Below are 26,466 nucleotides of genomic sequence, written 5' to 3' on the forward strand. Positions count from 1 at the left end.
CACTACTGTGATGGGTAACCCGTCATGAGTCTGCAGTTGGCGTAGATACTTGCTTTGATGATATTAAGTTAAAGATTTCAATTTTTTGACTTGTATGGATGTTTTAGGTACTGTTGTGCATAGTTAGTTCTGTTTAAATGATGTGTTGGCATGCCTTAACGATTAAACATGATTCTAATTTATAAAGTAATTGATGAATGATAGATATATGCACACATGATGATGATGATGTTGTGTTAATTATTGTGAATCGTGATGATGACATGATGTTGTTTGAGCATGAATTATGTGGTTGAATTGTGATTATGTTGTTGAAGGATGATAGTTTAGGAGGGGAACTATTATCGTTGGGTCAATGCATGTTTTGTTTATTGTTGGGAGGGGACTTTAAACATTATGTTGTTATTGCATTGATGTGTTGTGACATGCATTCGTTATGTTGTTGTTGCTGTTGAAAAAGGCAAGTTGAAATCCGAGCAAGGTGGATTTGTAACTTGCTCTAAATCCGAGAAGGGTGGATTTGAGGTTCGAGAATGGTGAATTTGGTTCTTGAGTGAACCACTTGATGATGAAGTGTGGAAAAATGCATGAATATCTTCCCAAACTTGCCAAGAATGACGTAGCAGAACAAATCGAGAGAGAATAGAGTCTGAAATTGTCGATAGACCACATGCAAAGCAATGTATCTTGTTCTTCCCACGCGACATAGCTCGGATTCTCAGATCCTGCTCCGCGATTGGCGACAGTGAGAAATCATTCAAGTATTAAAGGAGTTATGACGAACTTCACCATTTTAGTACCTCTAAGAACTCCTTCAACTCGTTGCTTCCACTGGCTATAGTTAGTCTCATACAGTTTGACTGATATCTTCTGTTTAAACGTAGAGTTGAGAGAGAGAGATTTTCAATATTCAATTCTGTTACAACAATAGATTATATAGATTTTCTACTTGTAATAGATTAAACTACTGAAGTTGCATTCTAATATTTAGAACTAAAGAAGACACTATCCATAAATATTTCTAATATTGTAAGAAAGTGTTAACCAAATATTTCTCCAATTTCAGTCCCTCTATACGTATTATTATTGTTGTGTTTGACCATGTGAAAGTACAAATTCAAAATGTAATTAGTACTATATGACAGAGTTTGTTTTCATCTATAGTAGCTATAGCTACTCCAACAATCATTCACAATCATGCAACCACATATCAAAATATCAATGATCAAATCAATCTGAATAAGCTTCATATCATTCAGTATAAAGTGGATATTAAGGTTCAGTATAGGACATTTTGAATTTATAACAAACCTTTTTTAATAGCAAATATATTATATAAAAAAGAACAGGCAAAACCAGTCCAACCAAATACAAAAAATATTGTTATTACATAGCATAAGAAGTAATGTGCTGATGACACTTAGACAAGAAAGATAACAACATCAAAGCAACAAAAGGAACAAAACAGTAAAAAGGTAAATGCTAGATTTCAACCTCACTAAATCACCATAAAATGAAACAGTTCTCCAAGAGAAGCCCTAAGAATAGTATTCCTTCAGAGGAAGGAGGCTAAAGACCCTAAAACCATTATTGATTGAGACATAGGATAGAGTTTTCCAGTGAAGCTGTGAAGATACAAGAGTTGGCCAAGCTACCAAAAGCTACCAAAATATTATTTCGAAATAAAAACAATGTTTTTTTATTTCATATCTTCATAACTATTTTAGGGTTCTAACCCACTTTTCAAAGTTATTCCCATATTTTTTCATATACTCCGCTCCAGGCTTGAGATCAATGGATAATTTGGGAGAACTTCTTGGATATGATAATAAACATATAGTTGCAACAACTTCAATCCATGAAGAATCATCCACAAACCAAATGATGATATTCTCTATAACTTGGCTATTTGTTATTAAGTACTTAACAAACTCATACTCAAATTTTCCACCTCTGTATCCCTTTAAACAAACCGACTTTAGTTGCTTATTAATGCACTCACATGGCTCCATCTTTTGCCAAAACATATATTCGCCATAAGGCATACCATCATTGGTATTTTGATCATGTATCTCATTTTCTTGTCGCAAGTTTACCTAAAATAAAAGAGAAAATTCATGACATAGAACATAGTTAAAATATCACTAATGCAAACGCAATTATGATCACAGTACTGTCTAAAACCTTAATGACATGACTACAATCAACAATGCATGATTTTTCAAAAATAATAGGATTAAACATATCTCATGAAATAAAAGTAGTTGTGAAGTTATGAGTGAACCAATTATCAACGCACCTGGTTATTAATTTCGAGATTCACTAGTCTGTGGCAGGACTTCAGTGCAGAATAAAGAGCTATTGAATTGATATTATCTTCCAAATCTAAATCCATGGAAAGGGTAATCAAATTGAAAAATATACTTCCCATTCTTGAACCTCGAGAACCCTAAGATAATAATGAATAGTTATGAAAGTAATATAAAGAAATATCAAGATATATAGTAATGTTAATTCTATAAATCACAGATAAAACTTGAATAATTTTGACAAATTCTTTGATTCTAGTGACTTGTCATTATAAATAATAGATACTCACAATAAGTATTTAAGAAAATCTATTACCTTTGTTAGTACCAAAGAAATGAAATGTATTCATGCATTTACTACATGTGATTTATTTTAATCAATTGACAAAATAAAATAAAAGTAAAGTAGAAAATAAGGACTCACCGATGCGGAAAATCTTGAATTGATATTCCTCGTTCCTAAAAGCTTATTTCCGTAAAGAGACACAAAATTTCTAGGATTTTTCAAATCACGGTAAGCATGGAGAACCCGAAGTTTTGGGGTCTCAAAAATTATTTCTCCAATGTTACAATTAATGGAGTCAATCTCTATGATTTCAACGCTAATAGAAGAAATCAAAAAGTTTTGTACGAGCATATCACATATTTTAAAATATTTAAGACTCGAGCTATCAACCTTAACATTGACTAATGAATCACAGTTCTCAATGATAAGGTTTTCGAGAGAGGAGCAATGAGAGATGATCTCTTGAAAAGTTTTTGATTTAATATCTAGATTGCTAAGAGTAAGAGTCTGTAAAATCTGAGAAGGGTTTGAGAAATCTGTAATTTTAAATTTATAGTTCTTCAACTTAAGAATCTTAAAATTAGAGAAAACTTCAAAAGGAAGATTGAGAGTCCATCCAACTTCCATAAAGACTCTCTCACTTATTAGGTGACAATAATCAAAGGGTTCAAGTTCCATTGAAACCTCTGTCACCTCTTTCGCCAAAAGCTTTCTCATCCACCCAGTAGCATCTCCATTTGCACAACTCTCAACTATATGTCTAATACTACAACTTTTCAAAGGACCAATGTGATTGTCTATAATTGATGTAATCAACATGGCTGCTTGAGCAATTGTATCAAGATATTTCTCATCATCAACAGAAATCTGTCATGCACAAATTTGATAAAATTAAAATATTAGATCAAGATATATCAAAAAATAAAAATTGATTTAATTTAATTTTTTTATTAGAAAATTAGTGAAAATATAAATTTGATTCTCCTAAAATCCCCTTGAGTTAAATCTTTTAACAAAATCTAAATTGTTTGATTAATCATGTTTTCTTAGCGGTGATTGAAGAATAAAAAAAACATTATTTTTTCATCATAAAGAGTTAGAAGACATTCCATGAATCAACTACTACAAAATCTAAAACTTATAAGCAATATCACATAGCATCCTTAAAATTATACCTTAGGATATAAAGCCATCTGAAGACGAGTAGCTGGTTCAGAAGTATCAATGTATTCTTTCATCAAAGGCATCAACATTTTTCTTTGGTCAAAGTTAAGATGAGATGAGTATTTCCACACCTTTTCCCAGCGTCTTGAAAGCACACTAGTTCTCACACCTTCTACGACAGGAAGTAAAGAAATGATAGAAGATAATAGTACATCAGGAAGTTTGCTAATCAAATCTTCATCTTCCTCTATAGATCTCACTTCTTTTAGTTTTATTTTTTTCATTCTTCTATCTTTCTAGTTTATCTTTTTTTTTCTCAATCAACTTAGCTAGCCATTCATGTTATATACTAAATTTTTAAGGTTTTTAGGCTTTAGTAAAAATAATAAAATAATTATGATGTTCTAGAAGAATGAATTTTATTTGACTCAAAATATATATTAATAGTATTTTATTTGACTGAATATATAATATATATATATATATATATATATATATATAATATATATATATATATATATTATTATATATTAATATATATATATATATATATATATATATATATATATATCTTATATATATATAATGATATATATATATATTATATATATAATATATATTCCTATTATTTATACTTAAATAGGTTGATACCATTTTTTGGTGTAGCTATTTTTTCTTTTAGATTTTAATATTTTATTAAACTTTTCTATTTATAATTTTAGATTTTTCTATCTAGTCAAATAATTGATTTTTTTAATCTATATCTATTTATAATTTATATATATTGAATCAATATAAATATATATATATATATATATATATATATATATATATATCTATATATATATAATATATATATATATATATATATATATATTATATATATATATATGTGTGTGTGTGTAAGATTGATTTTCTAGATTGTTAATGATAATAATAATATAATAAATATAATAATATTAATAATTATTATTATTATTCTTATTATTGTAATATAAATAATAATCTTTTCCCAATTGTAACTATTAGGAAGTTCTAGAAATATTCTCTTTTTAACATTTCTTAAATACTCACTATTTTATTAAGTAAAATATATGTGTCATACCGCTTTATATGGATCTAATATTGAGAAATAATAAAAGAATATAATAATAATATTAATAATAATAATAAAAATAATAATAACGATAATAATGATTTATTTTAAATTAAATTGAAGAATACTCTACACATTATATATTTTTTTAGATTGAAGATATCTCACATTTTTTAACTATCAATTTCACTATCTTTTTGATATATTAGTTTTATGTCCCATCATCATTTTTCATTTTTTTTATTTAATAAATTATCTTGATAATAATAATAATAATAAGAAACAAAAGAGACTAATTCTTTTCATTTTTTGATATTTTTTCTTTCATACTCATAGTATATTACCACTTTAGTTTATTTTTATGTTTTGTTTAACTTTTTTTGTATGGTAGCCATGTGCTATTCATTTTTTCTTATTTTATCATTTTTAATTTATAATAAATAACTAAAAACATTATTAAAAATAATGAATGCTTGACCTTTGAAAATGAAAAATAAATATTAATGTTTTTAAAAACAAATTGACCCTTTAAATATAATGAAGTAAATATAATATATATATCAACTTAGTTGGTTGGAAATACTTTTATTTATTATACTTTATGTATCCTCTGACTTGACTGGATATTAGTTAAAATATTACAAGAATCATATGTTGTATTATTATAAATAAATTTATAATTTATATATATTGATAATAATAATAATAATAATAATAATAATAATAATAATAATAATAATAATATATTTTAATTAAATTGAAGAATACTCGACTTATTATATATTTTTTAAGATTAATTACTATACACTGTCAGAGTAAAAAGATTTACACCATCGATTCATCATCATCACTCATTTGTATTATTTTTAAAAAATTTAAAATAAATGTCAAACTTATTTCAATATTCAACCTATAGGATTAACTAACGGTTTAAAATCCTTTTATATCTCAGTGCGTTTCAATTAAATTCATTTTTTAAAAAAATTCAAGACATCTCACATTTTTTAAAGAGGAAAATATATGTATAAAATAAATCTAATTATCATTTTTGCTATCTTTTTTATAAGTAAGGTTTTATGTCCCTTCAATCTTTTAATTTTTTTTATTTAATAAACTGTCTAGATGTTGATAATAATAATAATAATAATAATAATAATAATAATAATAATAATAATAATAATAATAATAATAATAATAATAAAATAATAATAATAATAATAATATAATAATAATAATAATAATAATAATAATAATAATAATAATAATAATGGGAAGAAACAAAAGAGACTAATTCTTTTCATTTTTTGATTTTTTTTCTTCATATCTCATAATATATTACTACTTTAGTTTATTTTTATGTTGTGTTTAGCTTTTTGTATGACAGCCATGTGTTATTCATTTTTTCTTATTTTCTTATTTTTATTTTATAAAAGATAAATAAAAACATTATTAAAAATTATGAGTGCAACTTTGACCTTTGAAAATGAAAAATATATATTAATATTTTCTAAAAACGAATAGACCCTTCAAAAGTAATGAAAAAAACATAATATAATAGGATATACTTTTATTTATTATACTTTATATATCCTCTGACTTGACTGGACATTAGTTAAAATATTATGAAAATCATATTTTGTATTATTATAAATAAATGTATATGGTATTTTCATTTTATAATAATGCAAAAATAGTGTATTTTTCTCAAAGCTAAATCTTAGAAACATTTTTTTCAAATTTGAATGTTATCAACGGATTAATCTTTTAAGGTTTTTTAAATAATTTATATTTAAAATCATATAATGTTTATATGATTATCTTTTTTCACCTACCACTATTAAAAACTTTATTTATTGTATTTTCTACGAATTAGAGTATTTAAATGAATAAAAAAATTATTATTCAAATTAACAATTTAATTTTATTTAACTATATCTTAAAAAGTGTATAAAATTTAAAGGGAACACCCTAAAATAAGAAGTGAGAATAAAATGTTAATCCATATTTATTTAAATAAAACTCAAAATAAAAAAAAGGTAAATACTCGTCATCGGCCTTTTGCTTCACAAAAATAGATGATTCATTGCATAATTTTTCTATGGGTAATATAACTTTATAATTAATATTTTTATTGTTTTTTTCAATACGAATTTTTTAGTTGTGGGTTTTTTTAACATGTGTCATTTGGACACAACTTAGCATTATCTTTTTTCTATTAGTTTAATTTAGCATTAATGTTATTTAGACATCATAATCAAACACCAATACTTATATCGTATATATTATTCATCATATTTATTTGGTGAATATTATTTTTATAAAATTAATATATATATAGTGTTATAAACACTACGTGATCAATGGATGAATAATGTTATGTGAATAATGTTTCTTACTTGTGAAATAAAATTAGTTAATGAAATATTAAAAATTGATTAATGAAATGATAAAATTGGTTAATAAATTCTCAAATATTAAAAATAATACTTAGTAGTAAAATAAAGGTGGTTAATAAAAAATAAAAAATTAATTAATAAAATTATGAAGTTGATTAATAAAGTTCGGATATTAAAAATATTTTTTAAGATTAAATAAAGTTGATTAATAAAATATAAAATATTAGTTAATAAAATTATAAAACTGGTTAATCATACAATTTTATATAAGTATTATTTAATATAAAAATAAAAATAAAAACTTTTTATTTTATTTTTATAATTAAAAAATAAAAATATTATAATATTTTATTATTTATCGTATTGGTGAAGAGTGAAATACGTGAAAGGGTTCATATATATTGTAAGAATATATTTTTGTTAATCTAGTGTTTCGATGGCATAAAAGATGATGTTGGGTATTATAGTTGCTTGTGACGAGGAATCCAGGAAGCAAAAATGGGAAGTGTTATCATAGGTGATTTACTAGTCTTAACTTATTGCAGGGTATATGATCGTTTCTACTTTTATAAGATTTTGAAATTTAATTATTTCGTATTTAGTTCAATCAAAAATTTGCAAAATTTTTTACGTCCGACTAACTGATGCCCTTGGGACACAGTTAAGGCTACTATTATTATAAATTTTGTGTGGAATAAAATAAAATTTTAAGTTTCAAGAAATTAAATACACGTATTTTAAGAGAATATTTCTATAAATGTAACATTAATTTGTGCCCTTATGACACATGTTAACATTAGTCAATTTTTTAATCTAAATCAATTTAGAAAAGATGTTTCTAAATCATGAAAAAATTTAATTGTATATCATTTAATTTAAAAAAATTAATTTTATTAAAAAATATTTGATTTGCTAAGTATTGATGCAAGTGATTTTTTGGTTATTGAGCTTATGGCATTTTTTATATAAAGATAAGGTTCTTATTATTTGAAGGCTCAAGTTTCTGAACAAAGATTTTAGGTGTGTCCTAATAGATTTTTTTTGAATTTTTGAATTTTTTTTATTGTGTAATACTCTATCTCAATGAATTTTTCATATCTTAGAAAGATTGAGTATTTTGATCTATAATTATGATTTTAATCGCACCATAAATGATTGGTTCTTGCAAACATTTGAGAGGTTGTTTCACTACTAGGTCACTTTAGCTACCAAACTTTGACATCATGTTAATAAAAAGTTTTAAGTCGTTAAATCGGCTATCAAATAAAATTAACCACCGAATTAGTGACTGAAATTTTGTGACCATAATATTCAGTCACAAAATATATTTTTATATAAAATTAATTTATTAAAAAAATTCAGTGACCAAAATTCCGCTCATCAATAATTTTGGTGGTTTTCTTTTTTAAGTTATTATTTCCCTCCTAATTTTCTCTCATATTAAAATATTTTTATGTTCATCCTAATTTTTAGTAAATATTTTATGTTGATTCTAAAGTTATTATTAAACTTATTAATTTAATAAAAAATGTAATTCAAATGATATCATAATAATATAAATGTATTTTAATAATATATAACATTTTAAACATAAAGTTGACAATTGTTATGATGCGTCCATATGGAAACATGTTTAGTCTACAATCCAAGGATCTAGGTTTGTGTTAGATAATTAATTGATAATCCTGGATAATCTTCGAAGAATCGTGTTCGTTCACTTTCCGAACAAAGTATTTCGACCCTATTTATGCCTGGGTTCACGAAATCTTTGTGGGGATAATTCTTGAAGAAAGAATGTTTCTGGCAAAAGAAAGATTCCGGAACGTAGAATGGTTTTTTGTGTGTAACCCTAAACCGAGGCCAGATTTCCCCCTTTTATAGGAGAACGAAAACTGAAAACGAAAAGTCATACCTTTTCAAGAAAAACGGTAATAACGGCTGGGAAGGTTCAAACGTTCAAAAGAAAATTTTCTTCGGGGCTCTGCCCCTTGGACCCCGGCAGGGCGCTGCCCCGCACCCCGCCAGGGGCTTCGCCCCTTGGAACCCCAGCGGGGCGCTGCCCCGCACCCCGCCAGGGGTTACGCCCCTTGGAACCCCGTTTTCAATTACTTGCAGTCAATTACACGTTGGCTCTACGAGCGTGCACTCCGCACTACTCCTAACTCGTTTCCAAGCTTTAACGCATAATTGCATCGGCCTATAGTAAATCTCATTACTACTAAAATCATGGGTGATACTAAAATCACCAACAGTTTGATAATTGTATAAGGCAATTATTTTCATTTATTTTCCTGACATATGCGGCGTTGCATTAAATTTGGTTACCAACTATTTGTGTTATTTATTTATGTCGTACCACAAATTTTGACCTCTTTTCTCCTAACCTTGATTTAGGTCACTGATATGTCCAAGGTTCATATAAGTCATCTGATCAACCCTGACATTCCTGACATATGTGTCATTGCATTAAACTTGATTACCAACTATTTGTGTTATTTATTTATGTCGTACCCCAAATTTTGACCTCCTTTCTCCTAACCTAGATTTAGGTCACTGATATGCCCAAGGTTCATATAAGCCATTTGATCAACCCCGATGACTTAAAAAGTTAAAGGAGACCATTTTGACTTTTTAAAATTTAAATTTTATCTTGATTAACCGATAATTAATTAGAGTATTTTTTATTATTATTACTTTAAGGTGATAGTATTATAAAATCAATTAGATTAGGTTAATAAAATGTGGTTCAAGTTATGATATATTATATTAGGGTTAGTTGTATTTAGGATAATGTTTATTAATCATATTATTATTTAATTAGTTTTAGAATATTTGATTAATTTTATTACGAGTATTTAGGTTTTTTAACTCTTTAAGTCTGTTTTCTTTGTATACTAATGGGCTAGTCAAGTGGGTTGACCAAGGCTCATATCTAACTGGGTTAAACGAGACCCAGGTCCATTTCAGTTGGGTCAAGTGACCCAAACCCACCATCTCACCGGGTCATGCCTATGACCCGGCCTAATCCCCAATTCCCCATTTCCAATTTCGGTCCCCATAAACCCTAATCACGTGCAAAGAAGAATCATAAATGGATCAAAGCAAAAATTGAAGGAAATATCCAAACTTTTCATTATCAAATTAAGTATAGATTCATTGAGAAAATGAAATTACATACAAATCAGACTAAAGATATATATATATATATTATATATTATATATATATATATATTATATATATATAATATATATATATATAATATATATATATATATATATATTATATATATATATATATTAATTATATATATATAATTATATATATATATATATATTAAAATACAATATATATATATAAAAGAGAGAGAGAGAGAGAGTGGAGAGAGAGAGAGAGAGAGAGAGAGAGAGGAGAGAGAGATGGAGAAAAGGAGAAGAGAGAGAGAGAGAGAGAGAGAGAAGAGAAGAGAGAGAGAGAAAGGAGAGAGAGAGAGAGAGAGAGAGAGAGAGAGAGAGAGCAATAAGAAAAAGACACTAAGGAAAGGCTATTAGATGATTTAATCGACATTGGAAGAAAATTTAACAGCTCCTTGAAAAATAATAATATATATATATATATATATATATATAAGAGAGAGAGAGAGAGAGAGAGAGAGAGAGAGAGAGAGAGAGAATGAGAGAGAGAGAGAGAGAGAGAGAGAGAGAGAGAGAGAGAGAAGAGAGAGAGAGAGAGAGAGAGAAAGGAGAGAGAGATAGAGAGAGAGATTTGACGAGACGTTAAATCTCACTCCTACCTATCTCCAGGTGTGATGGAGAACTCAAAGCTACGTAGTTCTTGGTAGCAAATGAGTATTTGTTGATTGATTTTAGTGAATGAATGTTTATGTCACATTATAATGGTTAAACATTGGCTTGTATGCTCCTGGTGGAGGCTTAACGAGGGTGATAAAAGATAAGTTTGATTGGTTGAAGATTTTGTTAGGTTTAGAAGACGAATACCTGGGCTTGCAAGCTATTATGACGTGGGACTATTGTTCGAGACTATGATTGGACCTTTCACCTAGGAAGTCTGTTTCTTTCTGATTTGTTGTGAAAAGGTTTGAGTATTTAAGAGTGTTTTTAGTGAAAGACAAACACTTAGGGTTGCAATCTATTACAACTTCGGTCTAGTGTTCAAGACTATGAATGGACCTTTCACCCAGGTAGTCTTTTTCTTTCGATTTATTGCGAAAATGCGACTTGCTATGATTTTGGAGAAAAACGATTATTTATGACTTACAAACGATTACCACTTGGGCCTAATACTCGGGGCTATGACTGGATCTTTCACCTAAGTAGCATTTTTCTTTCATTATTATTTGAAATGGTCGAAGTATGAATTAAACATTTTGAGTTTGATTATGAAAAGAGCTTAACGTTGGATCAAGCGTTTGGTTTGGGTTTGCAAAGTGAATTGTGAAAATGGTTTGAAGTGTGAGAAGTTGTGATATATTTTAAAAACCAATTTAATGTTTATCAAGTATTTTATTTTATTTTTGAAAGGTTAATTTTATGTGGTCAAGTTATATAATTAATAACTAAATTAATCAATTAAATAAAATTAATCAATTAATCAAATTAATTAAAAAATAATTAGCAAAATTAATTAATTACAATGAAATTAATAAATTAATCAAGTTAATTAAAAAAATTAATTAACAAAATTAATCAATTAAAATAAATTTCATAATTAAAAATTAATTAATTAAAATAAATTTAATCAATTAATTAAATTAACTAAAAAATAATTTTACAAAATTAATTAATTAAAACAAAATTAATCAATTTATATATAAAAAACAAAATAAAAGAGAAATAGTAAAGGAATAAAAGAAATAAAGGAAAGAAGGGGTGGGCCACTGGGCCCCACATGATCATCTTCTTCCAATTTTCAAAAGGATGAACATTATTACTAACAGAAAGGTAGGAAATGCAAAAGTTAAAGTAATAGCAACATATAAGATCAAATTTAAAAAACACAATACTAGTTTATTTGATCCACATGTAATTGTCTCAATTTTTTACAAAATCACACAAATGAATTACGAAAATTCATCTATTTGATCTCATGAACATAATAGAATGCTCAAAAATAAATAATCAACAATTAAAATTTTTTAAAAATTTACAATGGGATGCACAAAAATACTGATTTTCTGAAAATTCACATTTTAAGCTATTTTGCACAAATGATTAAAGGATATGAAACATACTACGTGCAACATAAATTTATCTCAATAAATCAAGTAAAAATTAAGAATCAAAGCTTACCCACGTGAAACGCCTCAAGAATGCGAAGAACACCGATGCGTTTTTCGGCGAGTTTGTGAATTTCGATCACTCTCAGATGAAGCTCCGAGTAGGTAATAATCAATGTGATCTAAATCACTCCTCAATCCTCTCCTACCCCTCTTTTAAATTCTTTAATTATTTTTCATTTTTGAGCAAAATTCAAGTAGTGAATATGCTATCCTTTTTACTCTTTTTTTATATGATGTTGTTTAAATATACTAAGGTGAATGTGAATGAATTCAAATGTGAGGGTGAGTTTTGGAGGGAGTTAGAATGCGAAATTTGAAAGTGAAGAATGGTTAGGATTGTATCGATTAGTGATCCATGTGAAAAAGTATTTAATCAAGGGTTAGGATTGCATCAAAATGTGTTTGTTAAATTTAATTTTATTGAAATAAGATTGTAATTTGATTATGGGAGAGAAACATGGATAATGATCCAAGTGAAAATAATGGGAAAATTTGCGAGTTGTTGATTAACTTCAATTTAATGGCCAAGAGACTTAACACAAAATAATAAGCTAAGTTAGAATTTTTACAATTAAATGCATTGCCAAAAATACCCTTGGATAATTTCAAATGGTTACAAAATGAATTTAAAAGAATAAAATGAAATAAAAATTCAAATCTTTTTAATAAAAAAATAAAAATCAAATGATTATTTATTTTTCTCTATTTATTTTGATTTAAAAAATAAAAATAAAAAGAATTAAAATTAATAAAATTCGGGCGCAAAAATGAGGGAATAAGTAAAATGAATGCGTTGAAATAGTATACGCAAAATATACTTATGTAAAACAGAGAGATAAAGATCAAATTTTGCAATAAAAAGTTATCGGTTGAAAATGCTCAGACTGATAAAATTGCGAATGTAAATGAGATCGAAAAAATTAAATGAGCATGTCGGGTTAGACTACGGGAACCGTAGATCAATAAAACTAATAACTATAAGCCCAGTCTCGAACTTTTCCTCCGGCTAAATTTACACACATTTGAGAATCGATTCAACTGGTCTGTCTGTAGAACCAAAATTTTATTCAAAGCAAAATAATGTAAAGTTGGATGCATGGAACTTTGAAATGTCCGGACAAACTTGGGGTATGACATTATTAACAATATTTTTTCACTCATTCGGGGGAATTTTTACTTGATAATACTTTTGTGAATGGTCAACTAATTTGAATGGCATCAAAACATGACAATCATGATATTTCAAGTCAACTAATTTGAGATCATTCATTGACACACGTTTCTTCATATTTGATGAGTACTCTTAGGGAACTTTGCTACCCTACAAGCAATCATAGTTTTTTTTTTCTTTTTTAGGCATAGTGTGACACGCTGGGGGGAATTATTATGTTTCCTATATCTTTTGTGGCTAACTTTTGTCGTATATCCATCACCACCATATGTTCACGAGATTTCTTAGTATTTTTTGTATTGCCTTAAATGTTTAGAAGTGTTCCAATAAAATTATCACTTACATTTTTCTCCACATGTATCACATCGAGGCTAGACCAATAGGGAATATCAAATAACGCCAACCTCTTTTTCCAAATATTTTTTTCCACTGGCCATTTTTGTTTCTTTCTAAAGATAATGTTAATATGTTATTGTCTTTTACCAACTTCCGTTCTGGTTAAGGGCTTTGAAACGATACCAAACTCCTATTTTCTATTAAAGCCTTTTGTAATCTACGATATAGATGATTAGGTCTTAGAAATTTTCGATGCCCAAGCTAAACAGTCTTTTTATCCATTTTTTTGTTGGTGGAAGCATGCATAATTTTCACATATTTGAAATGATTTATGTCCCTTGACGTTGTATGTAACACCATAAACCCTAAAACTTATATAAAAAGGTTTAACAAAGAATTTAAGGTGTCACTACAACAACCATCCAAAAACTTTCAAAAACATTTAATAATACGCAGCGGAATTAACATAATAAAAACTTTAAAATCAAATTTCACAAATAAAGTATTAGGCTTTAAACCACATAATTCAGCATTAACTCAAAACATAATAAAAATGCCGCGCTCTCGATGTTATAGATTAGAGCATTTAATCGACTAAGAATGATAACGATGAAATAAATGAAGATGAGCTACAAGAAGCTATTTACCACTCACATCAACAAAATTCTACTCATGATTATCTGCCACATGTTCATTATGGACAACATAAAGCAAAAGGGGTGAGAAAACACTAAAATATGTTTGCGGTGTAAAAGACCGGGAAGGGTAGCCTAAACAACAACAATCAACAATTATCAATAGGTAATGTATTCACACAAGAATACTCAATTCATAAATACCAACTTGTATGCAAATGTGTTAACATATTGAGTCTATATACATGTGGTACTCACTCAACAATGGTTCTTCATAGAAAATATGTCCCATTATCTGAACCCCGAGCCCCCTTTATGAGCTTGGGATATATCACAAGTCCTAACACCTGAACTTTCGGCTCGCCTCTTTCATAACAACGACAACATATAATGCATGACATACAATAATGCAACGACAACAATACAACAATGATTACTACCCAATATCATACTATAAGAATTCATGCAACTACAACAACACAACAAATGATTACATCCTCACATCTGACTGTAAACAATCACGCATATTAACACATCAACAGTAGTTCTCACTGCGAACTACGCATCTCAAAAAACATCAACAAGTATGTACAACAATTAATATAATTATACTTGCACTTCATAACATATATTAACACATAGAATACACATCTGCACATCACTCGATCATGTTAAATCATCTTAACATCGCTTCATCGTTAATTCATTATTTTATAATAATTAACCATTTGTTTGTTACCGTCAACTAATACGTAACAGATAAATTAATTATTTTCCACAAATTCAAGCACCTATCTAGCCTCTTAATACATCACTATGGGATATCCATACGCATTAAATTTCGAACGCTTCAAATCGCACTTCATTTGGATTTACGGGACTAAAGTTATGGCAAAAACGATCGGATAAAATAATAGGTTTCAGCTCAATAATTTTTCAAAATTTCCAAATTATCAATCGTTTGCAGGGGAATGTCAATCGATTAATCTAATTTATCCAAACATTCTGCTTTTCCCATTTTTCAAGTTTTGACTAGTGCAATCGATTGATTTAAGGAATTAATCGATTGGCATGGTTTGATTTTTCAGGTTTTGTGAATGGCATCAAAACATGACAATCATGATATTTCAAGTCAACTAATTTGAAATCATTCATTGACACATGTTTCTTCATATTTGATGAGTACCCTTAGGGAACTTTTCTACCCTACAAGCAATCATAGTTTTTTTTCTTTTTTGGGCATAGTGTGACACGCTGGGGAAAAATATTCTATTTCCTATATCTTTTGTGGCTAACTTTTTTCGTATATCCATCACCACCATATGATCATGGGATTTCTTAGTATCTTTTGTCTTGCCTTTAATGTTTAGAAGTGTTCCAATAAAACTATCACATACATTTTTCTCCACATGTATCACATAGAGGCTAGACCAATAGGGAAGATCAAATAACGCCAACCTCTTTTTCCAAATATTTTTCTCCACTGGCCATTTTTATTTCTTTCTAAAGATAACATTAATATGTTGTTGTCTTTTACCAACTTCCATTCCGGTTAAGGGCTTTGAAACGATACCAAACTCCTATTTTCTATTAAAGCCTTCTGTAATCTACGGTATAGATGATTAGGTCTTAGAAATTTTCGATGCCCAAGCTAAACAGTCTTTTTATCCATTTTTTGTTGGTGGAAGCATGCATCATTTTCACATATTTGAAATGATTTAGGTCCCTTGACGTTGTATGTAACACCATAAACCCCAAAACTTATATAAAAAGATTTAACAGAGAATTTAAGGTGTCACTACAACAACCATCCAAAAACTTTCAAAAACATTTAATAATATGTAGCGGAATTAACATAATAAAAACTTTAAAATATCAAATTTAAAAAATAAAGCATTAGGCTTTAAACCACATAATTCAGCATTAACTCAAAACATAATAAAAACGCCGCGCTCCCGATGTTATAGATTAGAGCATTTAATCGACTAAGAACGATAACGATGAAATAAATGAAGATGAGCTACAAGAAGCTATTTACCACTCACATCGACAAAACTCTACTCATGATTATCTGCCACATGTCCATGATGGACAACATAAAGCAAAAGGGGTGAGAATACACTAAAATATGTTTGCGGTGTAAAAGACTGGGAAGGGTAGCCTAAACAACAACAATCAACAATTATCAACAGGTAATGTATTCACACAAGAATCCTCAATTCATAAATACCAACTTGTATGCAAATGTGCTAACATATTGAGTCTATATACATGTGGTACCCACTCAATAATGGTTCTTCATAGAAAACAGGTCCCATTATCTGAACCCCTGAACACCTCAAAATTTGCCCTCCTCTCTTGGGACTAGCATAACATATTACATATCATTTGTAGGTCATTAAGCATGGCATATTGCATATCATGTGGTTACATTGTGCAAGCCAGTTTCCCAAGTCTTGATCAGAAGATAGGAGGTTATGTGCAAGCTAGGGTTTCATTGGACTGGTCATTAATCATCTGAGGATGTGGAGGTCCAAATTAGGGTTTTGTGGTTCTCAAAGGGGATTGGTCTTCATCTTGATTGAAATGATTCATCATCATCATCATGGTTTGTCATCATCAAGTGTTGGAGCATATACCTTGAGATTAGGGTTTTGACCACTGGTCAACCCTAATCAGTTGCATTGGGCCAATCAGGGCATGGCAAGGAGGTGGGATCTACAATGGATATGGGGATAATTTCATGATTGTATTGAGCTTATGGAGGCTAGGGTTTCATCATTGAACCATTTCATCAGAGGATTGGGGCTTAACTTGATCAGTGCATTGCCAAATTCATCTATCAGCTGAAAAAGTCAACTATGGTCAACTATGCTTGATTTTATGGATTTGGAGGTGGGAGAGAGTTGGATACACTTCATTCATGTTGGAACAAGTGTTATTTGACATGTCAAAGCTCAAGAATGAAGAAAATAAAGTCAGAACAAAAATTGCCAAAAATAGAAAGTGACTTGTAATGGAAATTTCCAAAAAGGGAAAGTTTTTCACCACAAAATTACATGTCCAAAAAAGCTTCAAATGAAAATTTGTTCAACATGAAAGTTGTAGATCTTGGTCTCACCTTTCCAAAAAGTCCAAGAACATGAAATTCCCATGTATGGTTGGCAAGTTATGGTCCATTCAATTTCAAAAATGACCCATAATCAAAGTGGCATAACTTCCACATGGAGTGTCCAAATTGAGTGATCTTTTTATGTGTGTCGCATCCTGCGAAAAATCAACCGGCGAGCCTAAAAATAAAAACACACAGAGCCGCCACTAAACGTTATTTATCCCAAGATAGGGAAAGGAAACGCTCAGAGAAACCTGGAAAGACATGGTCTCGCGCCCAGAGGGAAAAGGTTCGGGAGTCGGTTACGCGAGGGGAAGGTATTAGCACCCCTCACGTCCTAGGTACTCCTAGGGATCCACGTCCTAGAATAAAGAAAAGGTTGCTAAACATCACACACACACGCGGGGAACGCAGGTGGGGTTAAGAGGAACGAGCTCGATAAGGTATCGCACCTTATGCCTACATATCTTGTCTGGAACAAGAATCAGAGCCTCTGTAGTTCGGCTCACGCACGCCAAACAACAAACAAACAATCAAACAGATAGCAAACATGGAGCCCGACAACCACTGGATGGAATTACATCGGCATCCGAACCAAAACACACTCAAATGGGCAAACATGGAGCCCGACAGCCAATCCTGGGCTTATGTCAGCATCCGAACCCAAACAATCAATAGCATACAACAAACAAACATACAAACACACACGCAAAAAAGAAAAAAAGGCGCCCGGAGTGGTCTCGCACGACCACCTGCCTACATACCTCGTCTGGAACGAGGATCAGGGCGATGTAGTTCCCCTGAAAGGGACTAAATTGCTAACCAGAAACCGGGGAAAAATACACAACTAGGGAGCTGAGACTCGAGCCTAATGTTGTCATGCATCGTTAACCCTAAGTTCGGTTTTCTATCCTACTTGCATAAGCAAACTAACCTAACCAGGAAAGAAGCTAGCACACAAGCATACAATCATATCATACATCAAATGAGAACAGGCATCTCAAACAAGCATGTCAATCAGATATTCACAGAGCACACGCTATAACCAAACAAGGGGGCTCAATCAATCAGGTTTGACTGCCTAAGCAAGTCGTCTGTACAGGCTGGTTTTGCTCTTAACCTTGCCATTACGAGGCTAAGGTGAAGCAGATGAAAGGATGAAGTGAGGATCAGACCTCACAGCTCATATCCCTAACCAGGGAGAGCTGACAAATGAGCATGGGTCCAGAATAGGGGAACCCTTCTATACTCGGAGACTCTGACTCAATGTGCACTGCACAGGATCTTGGGTTAGGATCTCAATGCTTCAACCATGTAATGGGAGCAAGGAGAAGACTCAACTGAAGAGTGGGGGGTAGGTTGCATACCCCTACCTTCCACCAATTGCCTTATTTAAAGGACTTTCACCTGCTTGGGCTTAAAAATAAACAACCACAATCATTGCCTCTTAAGGAGGACTTCAGACATTTATTTGCCCGGCCCGGTAACAGCCGGGGTCTCCAGACTACATGAAGTCAAGAGATTTTACCTCTATGCAAGTTGCTTAAGCAACGCAAAGCAAAAGTTCACAAGGAACTGAGCAACTAAAGTACCTGGAAACAATCAAACACAATTAGTACTCAGACAGACAAAACCAAACAGCAAGTGTTCAATCAATCAAACTATACAAAGCAATGCACAACAAAGCAAGCTCAAAGCTTAAGCCCAAGCTTCAAAACCTACAAAACAATGTTATGTTAGTGTACAAACATCAAACCACATCATTCAAAATTGATTTGGATCATTCTCCATGTGCATTATGCTTTTGATCCTGAAAAATGCAAACATTAGCAACTAGACCACTAGGCTAAGCCTAGGGTCCAAAGGCAATAAAAAATTCCTAAACAGCAAGGTATCCACCCACCAATCTCAAATTAAAGTCAAACAAGAGCAAACATCATTGGTCTCATGTTTATATCATCCATCATGTTCATGTTATGCACAAAACAAGGCACATTGGTTCAAATGAAGCACCAAGCATACAAACAGAAGTATTGCATTCAAATCCATACCAAGACACATCCAAAAATTCTCAAATTAATTGCACCTAAACAGGGGATCTTCAAGGTCTACCATGTCAAATTTGAGCTCAATTGGGCAAATAGAACCATGTCAATGAAAATCAACAAAAACAGTCACAATTTCATGCTTCAAACCACAACATCAATGCATACATCCACTTCAAAAATTCATAACTCAATGAAAACAATAAAGAAATGGATGAGACCAAAACAGGGAGGTCCTAACATGTGTCTACTACAAGCATGCCAAATTTCATGATTATACAATACCATATGAGCATTTCCCAATCAATCTACCAACATGTATCACATGGACTTGCACAATTGGTCAACAGAAATGAAAAATCACAATCAATTAGAAAATGCAGTGAAAAATTCTACAAAAATTCACCAAGCATCCTAACATGTCAACAATTCACCCTGCAAAATTTCATTCAATTCTAACATGTATAGGTCATCCAATTAAATTCAACAAGTTGACATCAAGAGGTGTGACACAAATTGTCACACCTATGTTCCAAAAATCATAACTCAAGGGCCAGGCATCAAAAATCCACAAAATTTACATATAAATGAACCTCAATGAATCAAGAATCACCACAAAAATTGGCACAAATTTATTTTACAATATGGACATTTCATGATCAAATTGGTGAGATGTATCAAAAGTGAACATACATGAGAAAAGCCTAAGCCAAACAACATTTTTACCAAGCACAACTTTGACCAATAGGTCAAAAAAATTCCACAGTCCAAGACAAAGTCAACAAAATTTTTCTCACAATTTTCTGATTTTTTTTCTATCTTTTATGCATTTTTTAATGTCCTAAACAATTTCTAATAATTAAACATAATTAATTAAAATAGCAGTGGCGTTTTGGTAATTATCAATTGGCGGGGGAGGGAAACAGCTTTTTTAAATTTTTGAATGCTTTTTCGGATCAAACACACAAACAGTCATCGTTTTGGCCAAGAATTTTCCAGATTTCGAAAATTATGAAGAACACTCAACCTCAATGGAAATGGACATGCGTATAGTCGTTGAACTCGTCTTTCCACACACAATCCGAATATGCAATCTATTTATCCTAATTGTTCCTCTATCACACGAATCGTGCAACCTAGGGTTTATGCTCATAATTTCATTTCAAGATTTCTCAGGCTACAAGCATCCATTCACAATTCTAAAACTATCATGATGATCTACATACTACACACTTTCAAACGCATATAATCACAAAGCATTCGGTGAAAGTTGAATTTCCACGAACCTGGCAATGGCAGTGCGTGAATCGTTGTTCTTGGAGCTTCTCTTCCTTAAACAGATGAGCAATGGAGATGAGGAAGGTGATAGGTGCGTCTAGTTCCAATTGATGTTGATCCTAGAGCTCAAAATCCGATTTCACCATGGATGCTCTTGAAGATGCAGTCACGATTCGATGCCTTTCATGCTCCAAATACCACAAACAGTTCTAGAGGATGATGCAAGGAGTCCAAATCAAAAAGAATCACGAAAAATGGTTGAGAATTGATGATGAATTTTGGAATTGAAGGTGTTGGTGTTCTTGAGGGTTTTGAGAGAATGTGGAAGTTTCAGATCTGGTTCTTGGAGATTGTGAATTCTGTTAGGATTAGGAGAGGTTTTAGCTTATATATGTCCACTTAATCATGCCTTAATCCACTTAATTAACAATTTGGAATGTTAATGGAAATGGTAATTTTGTAAACAAGGGCAAAATGGTAAATACATCATCCCAGCTAGTGCCAGCTGTTTTGACAGCTCAAGCAATCCCCAAATGACATATGTGAAGTGTAGAAACTTGTTTCATGTCCATTGGTTGCTTAGATCTCATTTTCACCTTGTATTTGCAAAATGTCCATTTTAGCACTTCATTTTTCAAACTGCATTCCAAATTATAAGCCTTATGCATGAAATGAAAATTCAAACAAGCTTAAAATGCCATTCCTGAGGTGTTGGAAAAAGTCCCATTCAAAAATTCCAATTATTTTGACATTTGGACAATTTCGCCCCTGATCCAATTCAGCTGTCCAGTTGAAAAGTGACTTTTTGCCTTGGCCATTTTTGAACAAATCCAATGATGCACCCTCAAAGTACATGTCAAATGGAGTTTGTGCATATAAAGAACTTGCAATTTGGACAAAGTATGTGGAAATTATGGCCTCCTGATTACGGGTCATTTTTGAATTTCACTGAGCCCTAATTTTCAAACCATACATTGGATTTTCAAGTTCTTGGACTTTTTGGAAAGGTGAGAACAAGATCTACAACTTTCATGTTGAACAAATTTTCATTTGAAGCTTCCTTGGACACGTGGCTTTGAGGTCCAAAACTTTCCATTTTTGGAAACTTCAGTTACAAGTCACTTTCTATTTTTGGCAGTTTTTGTCCTGACTTGATTTTCTTCATTTTTAAGCTTTGAGATGTCAAATAACACTTGTTCCAACATGAATGAAGTGTATCCAACTCATTTTCACCTCCAAATCCATCAGATCATGTACAGTTGACCACAGTTGACTTTTCATCTGATAGATGAATCTGGCAATGCATAGATCAATTTTAACCCCAATCTCCAACTGAAATGACTCAAGGGTGCAACCCTAGCCTCAATAAGCACAATATTATCATAGAATGAACCCCATAATCATCAGAAACCTCATCTCCTGATCCAGCCTAGACTGGCAATGCAACTGATTAGGGTTGACCGGTGGTCAAAACCCTAATCTCAAGGAATCTTCTCCAATCTCTTGATGACACCCAACCATGATGATGATGATGTATCAATTCAATCAATCATGAAGACCAATACCCTTGAAAATCATGAAACCCTAATTCACAGCCCAATCCTCAGATGGCCATGATCAATCAATAAACCCTAGGCTTGCACTTCCTGACTTCCTCATCTTCTGATCAAGACTTGGGAGGATGACTTGCACAATGTAACCACATGCTATGCAATATGAAATGCCTAATGTCCTAAAATGATATGCAAATATGTTAATGCTGGTCCCAAGAGAGGAGGGCAAATTTTGAGGTGTTACAGCTGCCCCTATTCAATCCACTGTGAACCTGTCGATACGAAATAGCCTCGGCTTTCGGATGATCAGGATGAAGAGTGATTGAATACCAAGAAACAGACGAACAATTTGCACTCTGATGGGATAATAATTAACAACGCCTGTCAGCATCGGCGAAGAAACAAACTCTTGAAACGTCGACCTGGATACCGAAATAAACGGTAACACAGGGACAACCATGGTCTGAACACCACACATCCACACGGGATTATCATTCTTTTTCCTGTTTATGCTTTTCTTGAACCCCGAAAATTTCTCTATTTTTTTCATTTTCTTGAACCCCGAAAATTTTTCTCTGCGCAAACGATCCTCAGATCTCTGCATTTGAACCCCGAAAAATGCCTCAGCGCTCCTTTTTTGCCAAAATAATGAACCCCATCTCCAGTTTGAACCCCAGTCGCCTGACGATAACTCTCGATCGCCAGAATGAACCCCGTTCTCCAGAAAATGTCGCAACATCTCCCTTTCTCCATTTGAACCCCGTCTCCAGAAAATGTATCCACATTTCCTTTTCTCCATTTGAACCCCCGGAAAAATGCCTCAGCATATCCTTTTCTCCGTGATAATTCCGCTGGCCACGTCGGAAATAACACCAAACCACTCTGAGGGCGACATGTCAGAGGGTAAACCTTCACAAAAGGAAGGTAGCATGTGTATCTCTTCCTCAGAAGACACCTATAACGACCTCCATCGGCCTCAGCCAGAGTCTAAGGCAACACATGAACAGAAGATAATCCTAAGGACCTCATCCTGGATATAATCTTCAACTCTATCTCCATTCGAACCCCAGAAAATACCTCAGTATCTCCTTTTCTCCATTTGAACCCCGAAATTGCGCTGATCACAAAACGCCCTTTGATTCCATCCCCATCTCTGCTCGACGGAAACATTTCCTCCAATATCGCACTACTGGGGAACATTGCTGCTCTGACGTCATGATGCTAAACTCCTCAGAGTAACATCTTCACCCTCTGTTTCGCACGACAGAAACCTCCTCCAACATCGCACTACTGGGGAAATACCTTTGATCAAATCATGAGGCTAAACTCCTCGGAGCAACACCTTCACTGTCTGGCAAGAACCACCTCTCAAACGGTAACCACAGCTTGAGACTAGCCTATGCTTGCAACGATGCATGATTGATTTTTTTCTGCGTAATGCTCCATAATTATGGAAATGCTACGCGATTATTTATTTTTCTATGCAATATGCCATGTCATTTTTTTCATGATGAATGCATAAAACAAAAACATCCCCTCGAGGGACTCTTCCGGGGAACACGAGACACTCTGCTGAGGAACTCGTCACCGCTCCGATTCCACCCTGCTGGGGAGTAACACTGCTGCTGGGAAAGGCAACCCTTGCTGGGGAAGAACCTCCTTTGCACCCAATCCACTCTAGAAACCGCTGGGGATAAGCACCACCAACACTCTGTGGGGGTACAACAGTCTTCGACTTGCTAAGGATATCCATCCTGACTCCGCTTCGGGAAAACCCTCACAGATACCTGCTGACTTCGCTGGGGAAATACTCACAGAGACCCTGCTAGGGGAATAGCAATCTCCAGGCTCAACTGGGGAAGCATCCATATATCACCTGCTGAAGATAACCATCTTAACCCTGCTAGGGAACCGCATACCGCTCCACTGGGACAACCCACGCAATCCATAGGTAGAATCAGCTCAGCTGGGGATGCAAAAATCCGTCCGCTACGGGAACTTGTTCAATCCACTGGTAGGATGAACACTGCTGGAGATATATTTCTTTGAAAAAGACCCGCTCCACTCGGGGAATAGCAATCTTCTGGCCTGGCTGCTGAGGAAACACAGTCGTTAACCTGCCGGGTACAACCATCCTGACTCGGCTGGAGGGCACAGATCTGGAATCTGCTGAGGATTTGATCCTCTGATTCTGCTTGGGGACTTAGCTGGGAAATGAGAAAAGTTGGTACAGAACACCCGTCGACTCGTCGAACCATGGTATCTACCTCCAATACTCATATCATCTTTCCGCTTTTGAGAGTTCCCAGACTCGTCTGGACCTTTTCTGCTCCATCATCTTGTATTCCCAATCGCCCCACGCTCGACGAGAGACGTACTCCTGGGAGTTATACAGAAATTTCAATCTTTCGACTTTGAAGAGTCTTCTTGATTAATTTCAAGGGTCGTCGGGCGTCCTTCGTCGTCTCTTCGTCGCCCTTCTCCGTGCACTCGTCCCTGATCGAACTCTGCGGGGAATTACAAACTTTCAAGTCTTCCGACTTTGAAGAGTCTTCTTGATTATCATCAAGGATCGTCGTACGCCGCAACGTCTTCGTCATTTTTCATACACTCGTCCCTGACCGGACTCTCTGGGGATTTCTCTTGTCAAAGCTTCCACATCACAACCTGCAAGGGAGTGAAAAGTATCTAACAGTTCCTGCAAAACAGATCGTTAGATAAAACCGTGCCCCAGGCGTGTCAAGATTTCAACACCTGGGTCACTCAACCTTCCAAATAAGATTTCCAGCATTCAATCTTATAAACATGCATTGAAAGGAACCTGTATGTATTAAAATGCAAAGATTCTTTATCAAAATAATCGGATGTTTTTGCAATCAAAGCGGTTATGAAAAACAAAAACAAAATTATCTGACTGAATGTGCATTTTATTAATTGGAAAAGTGTGGCTCAAATGAGCAATACAAAAGGAAGCAATTCCTGAAAAGAGGTAATTGCACACAAAGGGAAAAATCTATCCTAATGGCAATGTGAAACCCGTGATCTCATCGAGTTCCAACTCAGTTACACCCCATATGTCCTCAGACTCTCCATGCCTTCTGCCTTCCGAACAAGACGCTTCCAACTGATCCCTACCGGGTATTATCCATGATGCTTTAACCCAAGCGCAAACGATCATGCTAGACGCAGTTGTTCGTTTCAATCCCTCTTTTGCCTGGACCGCCCTTTCGGGTTTTCGGTCCACCGGGATACCCATTTTTGCCCAAGTCGCCTTTTCAGGTTTTCGACCTGCCGGGTGTACATTTTTTCATTTTATCCCTAATTTTTGCCCGAACCTTTCTTTCTGTTTTTGGTTCGCCGGGATGCCCATTTTTGCCTGGACTATTTTGTTCTTTTCGTCCAGCGGGTCAATTCATACGAAGTATTTTTTAACTGCGTCCGCATTCACAGGGGATAGAAAATCCTCACCATCCATGGTCGTCAACAACAAGGCTCCACCAGAGAAAACCTTCTTAACCACGAACGGACCTTCATAATTCGGTGTCCATTTGCCCCTTCGATCGTTTTGAGGAGGAAGGATCCTTTTCAGCACCATATCACCCACGTGATATACCCGAGGTCTCACCTTCTTGTCAAAAGCACGCTTCATCCTTTGCTGGTATAACTGCCCATGACAGACGGCTGCTAGCCTCTTTTCCTCGATCAGGCTCAACTCTTCATATCGGGTCCTTACCCATTCAGCCTCTTGTAACTTCACGTCCATCAGGACTCTCAAAGAGGGAATCTGA

General features: G+C 32.8%; 1 protein-coding gene across 1 annotated transcript; it reads right to left on the reverse strand.

The window, feature by feature from the left end:
• Positions 1-1,369: 1,369 nt before the first annotated feature.
• LOC127116458 (F-box protein At1g80960) lies at positions 1,370-4,059 on the reverse strand. The gene is made up of 4 exons (XM_051047382.1): positions 3,771-4,059; positions 2,734-3,462; positions 2,300-2,449; positions 1,370-2,096 (listed from the first exon to the last, which is right to left on the reverse strand). The coding sequence occupies exons 1-4, from the start codon at positions 4,041-4,043 to the stop codon at positions 1,719-1,721; spliced, it is 1,530 nt and encodes a 509-aa protein (XP_050903339.1). The 5' UTR covers positions 4,044-4,059; the 3' UTR covers positions 1,370-1,718.
• Between the last annotated feature and the right edge of the window lie 22,407 nt (positions 4,060-26,466).

Source organism: Lathyrus oleraceus, chromosome 1 (assembly GCF_024323335.1).
Source record: "Lathyrus oleraceus cultivar Zhongwan6 chromosome 1, CAAS_Psat_ZW6_1.0, whole genome shotgun sequence".
Taxonomy (NCBI): Eukaryota; Viridiplantae; Streptophyta; class Magnoliopsida; order Fabales; family Fabaceae; genus Lathyrus; species Lathyrus oleraceus.

Coding starts and splice junctions, on each gene's coding strand:
- LOC127116458 (XM_051047382.1), bottom strand. CDS start 4,043: ATGAAAAAAATAAAACTAAAAGAAGTGAGATCTATAGAGGAAGATGAA. Junction 3,463..3,770: donor AGATGGCTTTATATCCTAAG/GTATAATTTTAA, acceptor TGTGCATGACAG/ATTTCTGTTGATGATGAGAA. Junction 2,097..2,299: donor ATCTCGAAATTAATAACCAG/GTGCGTTGATAA, acceptor CTTTTATTTTAG/GTAAACTTGCGACAAGAAAA.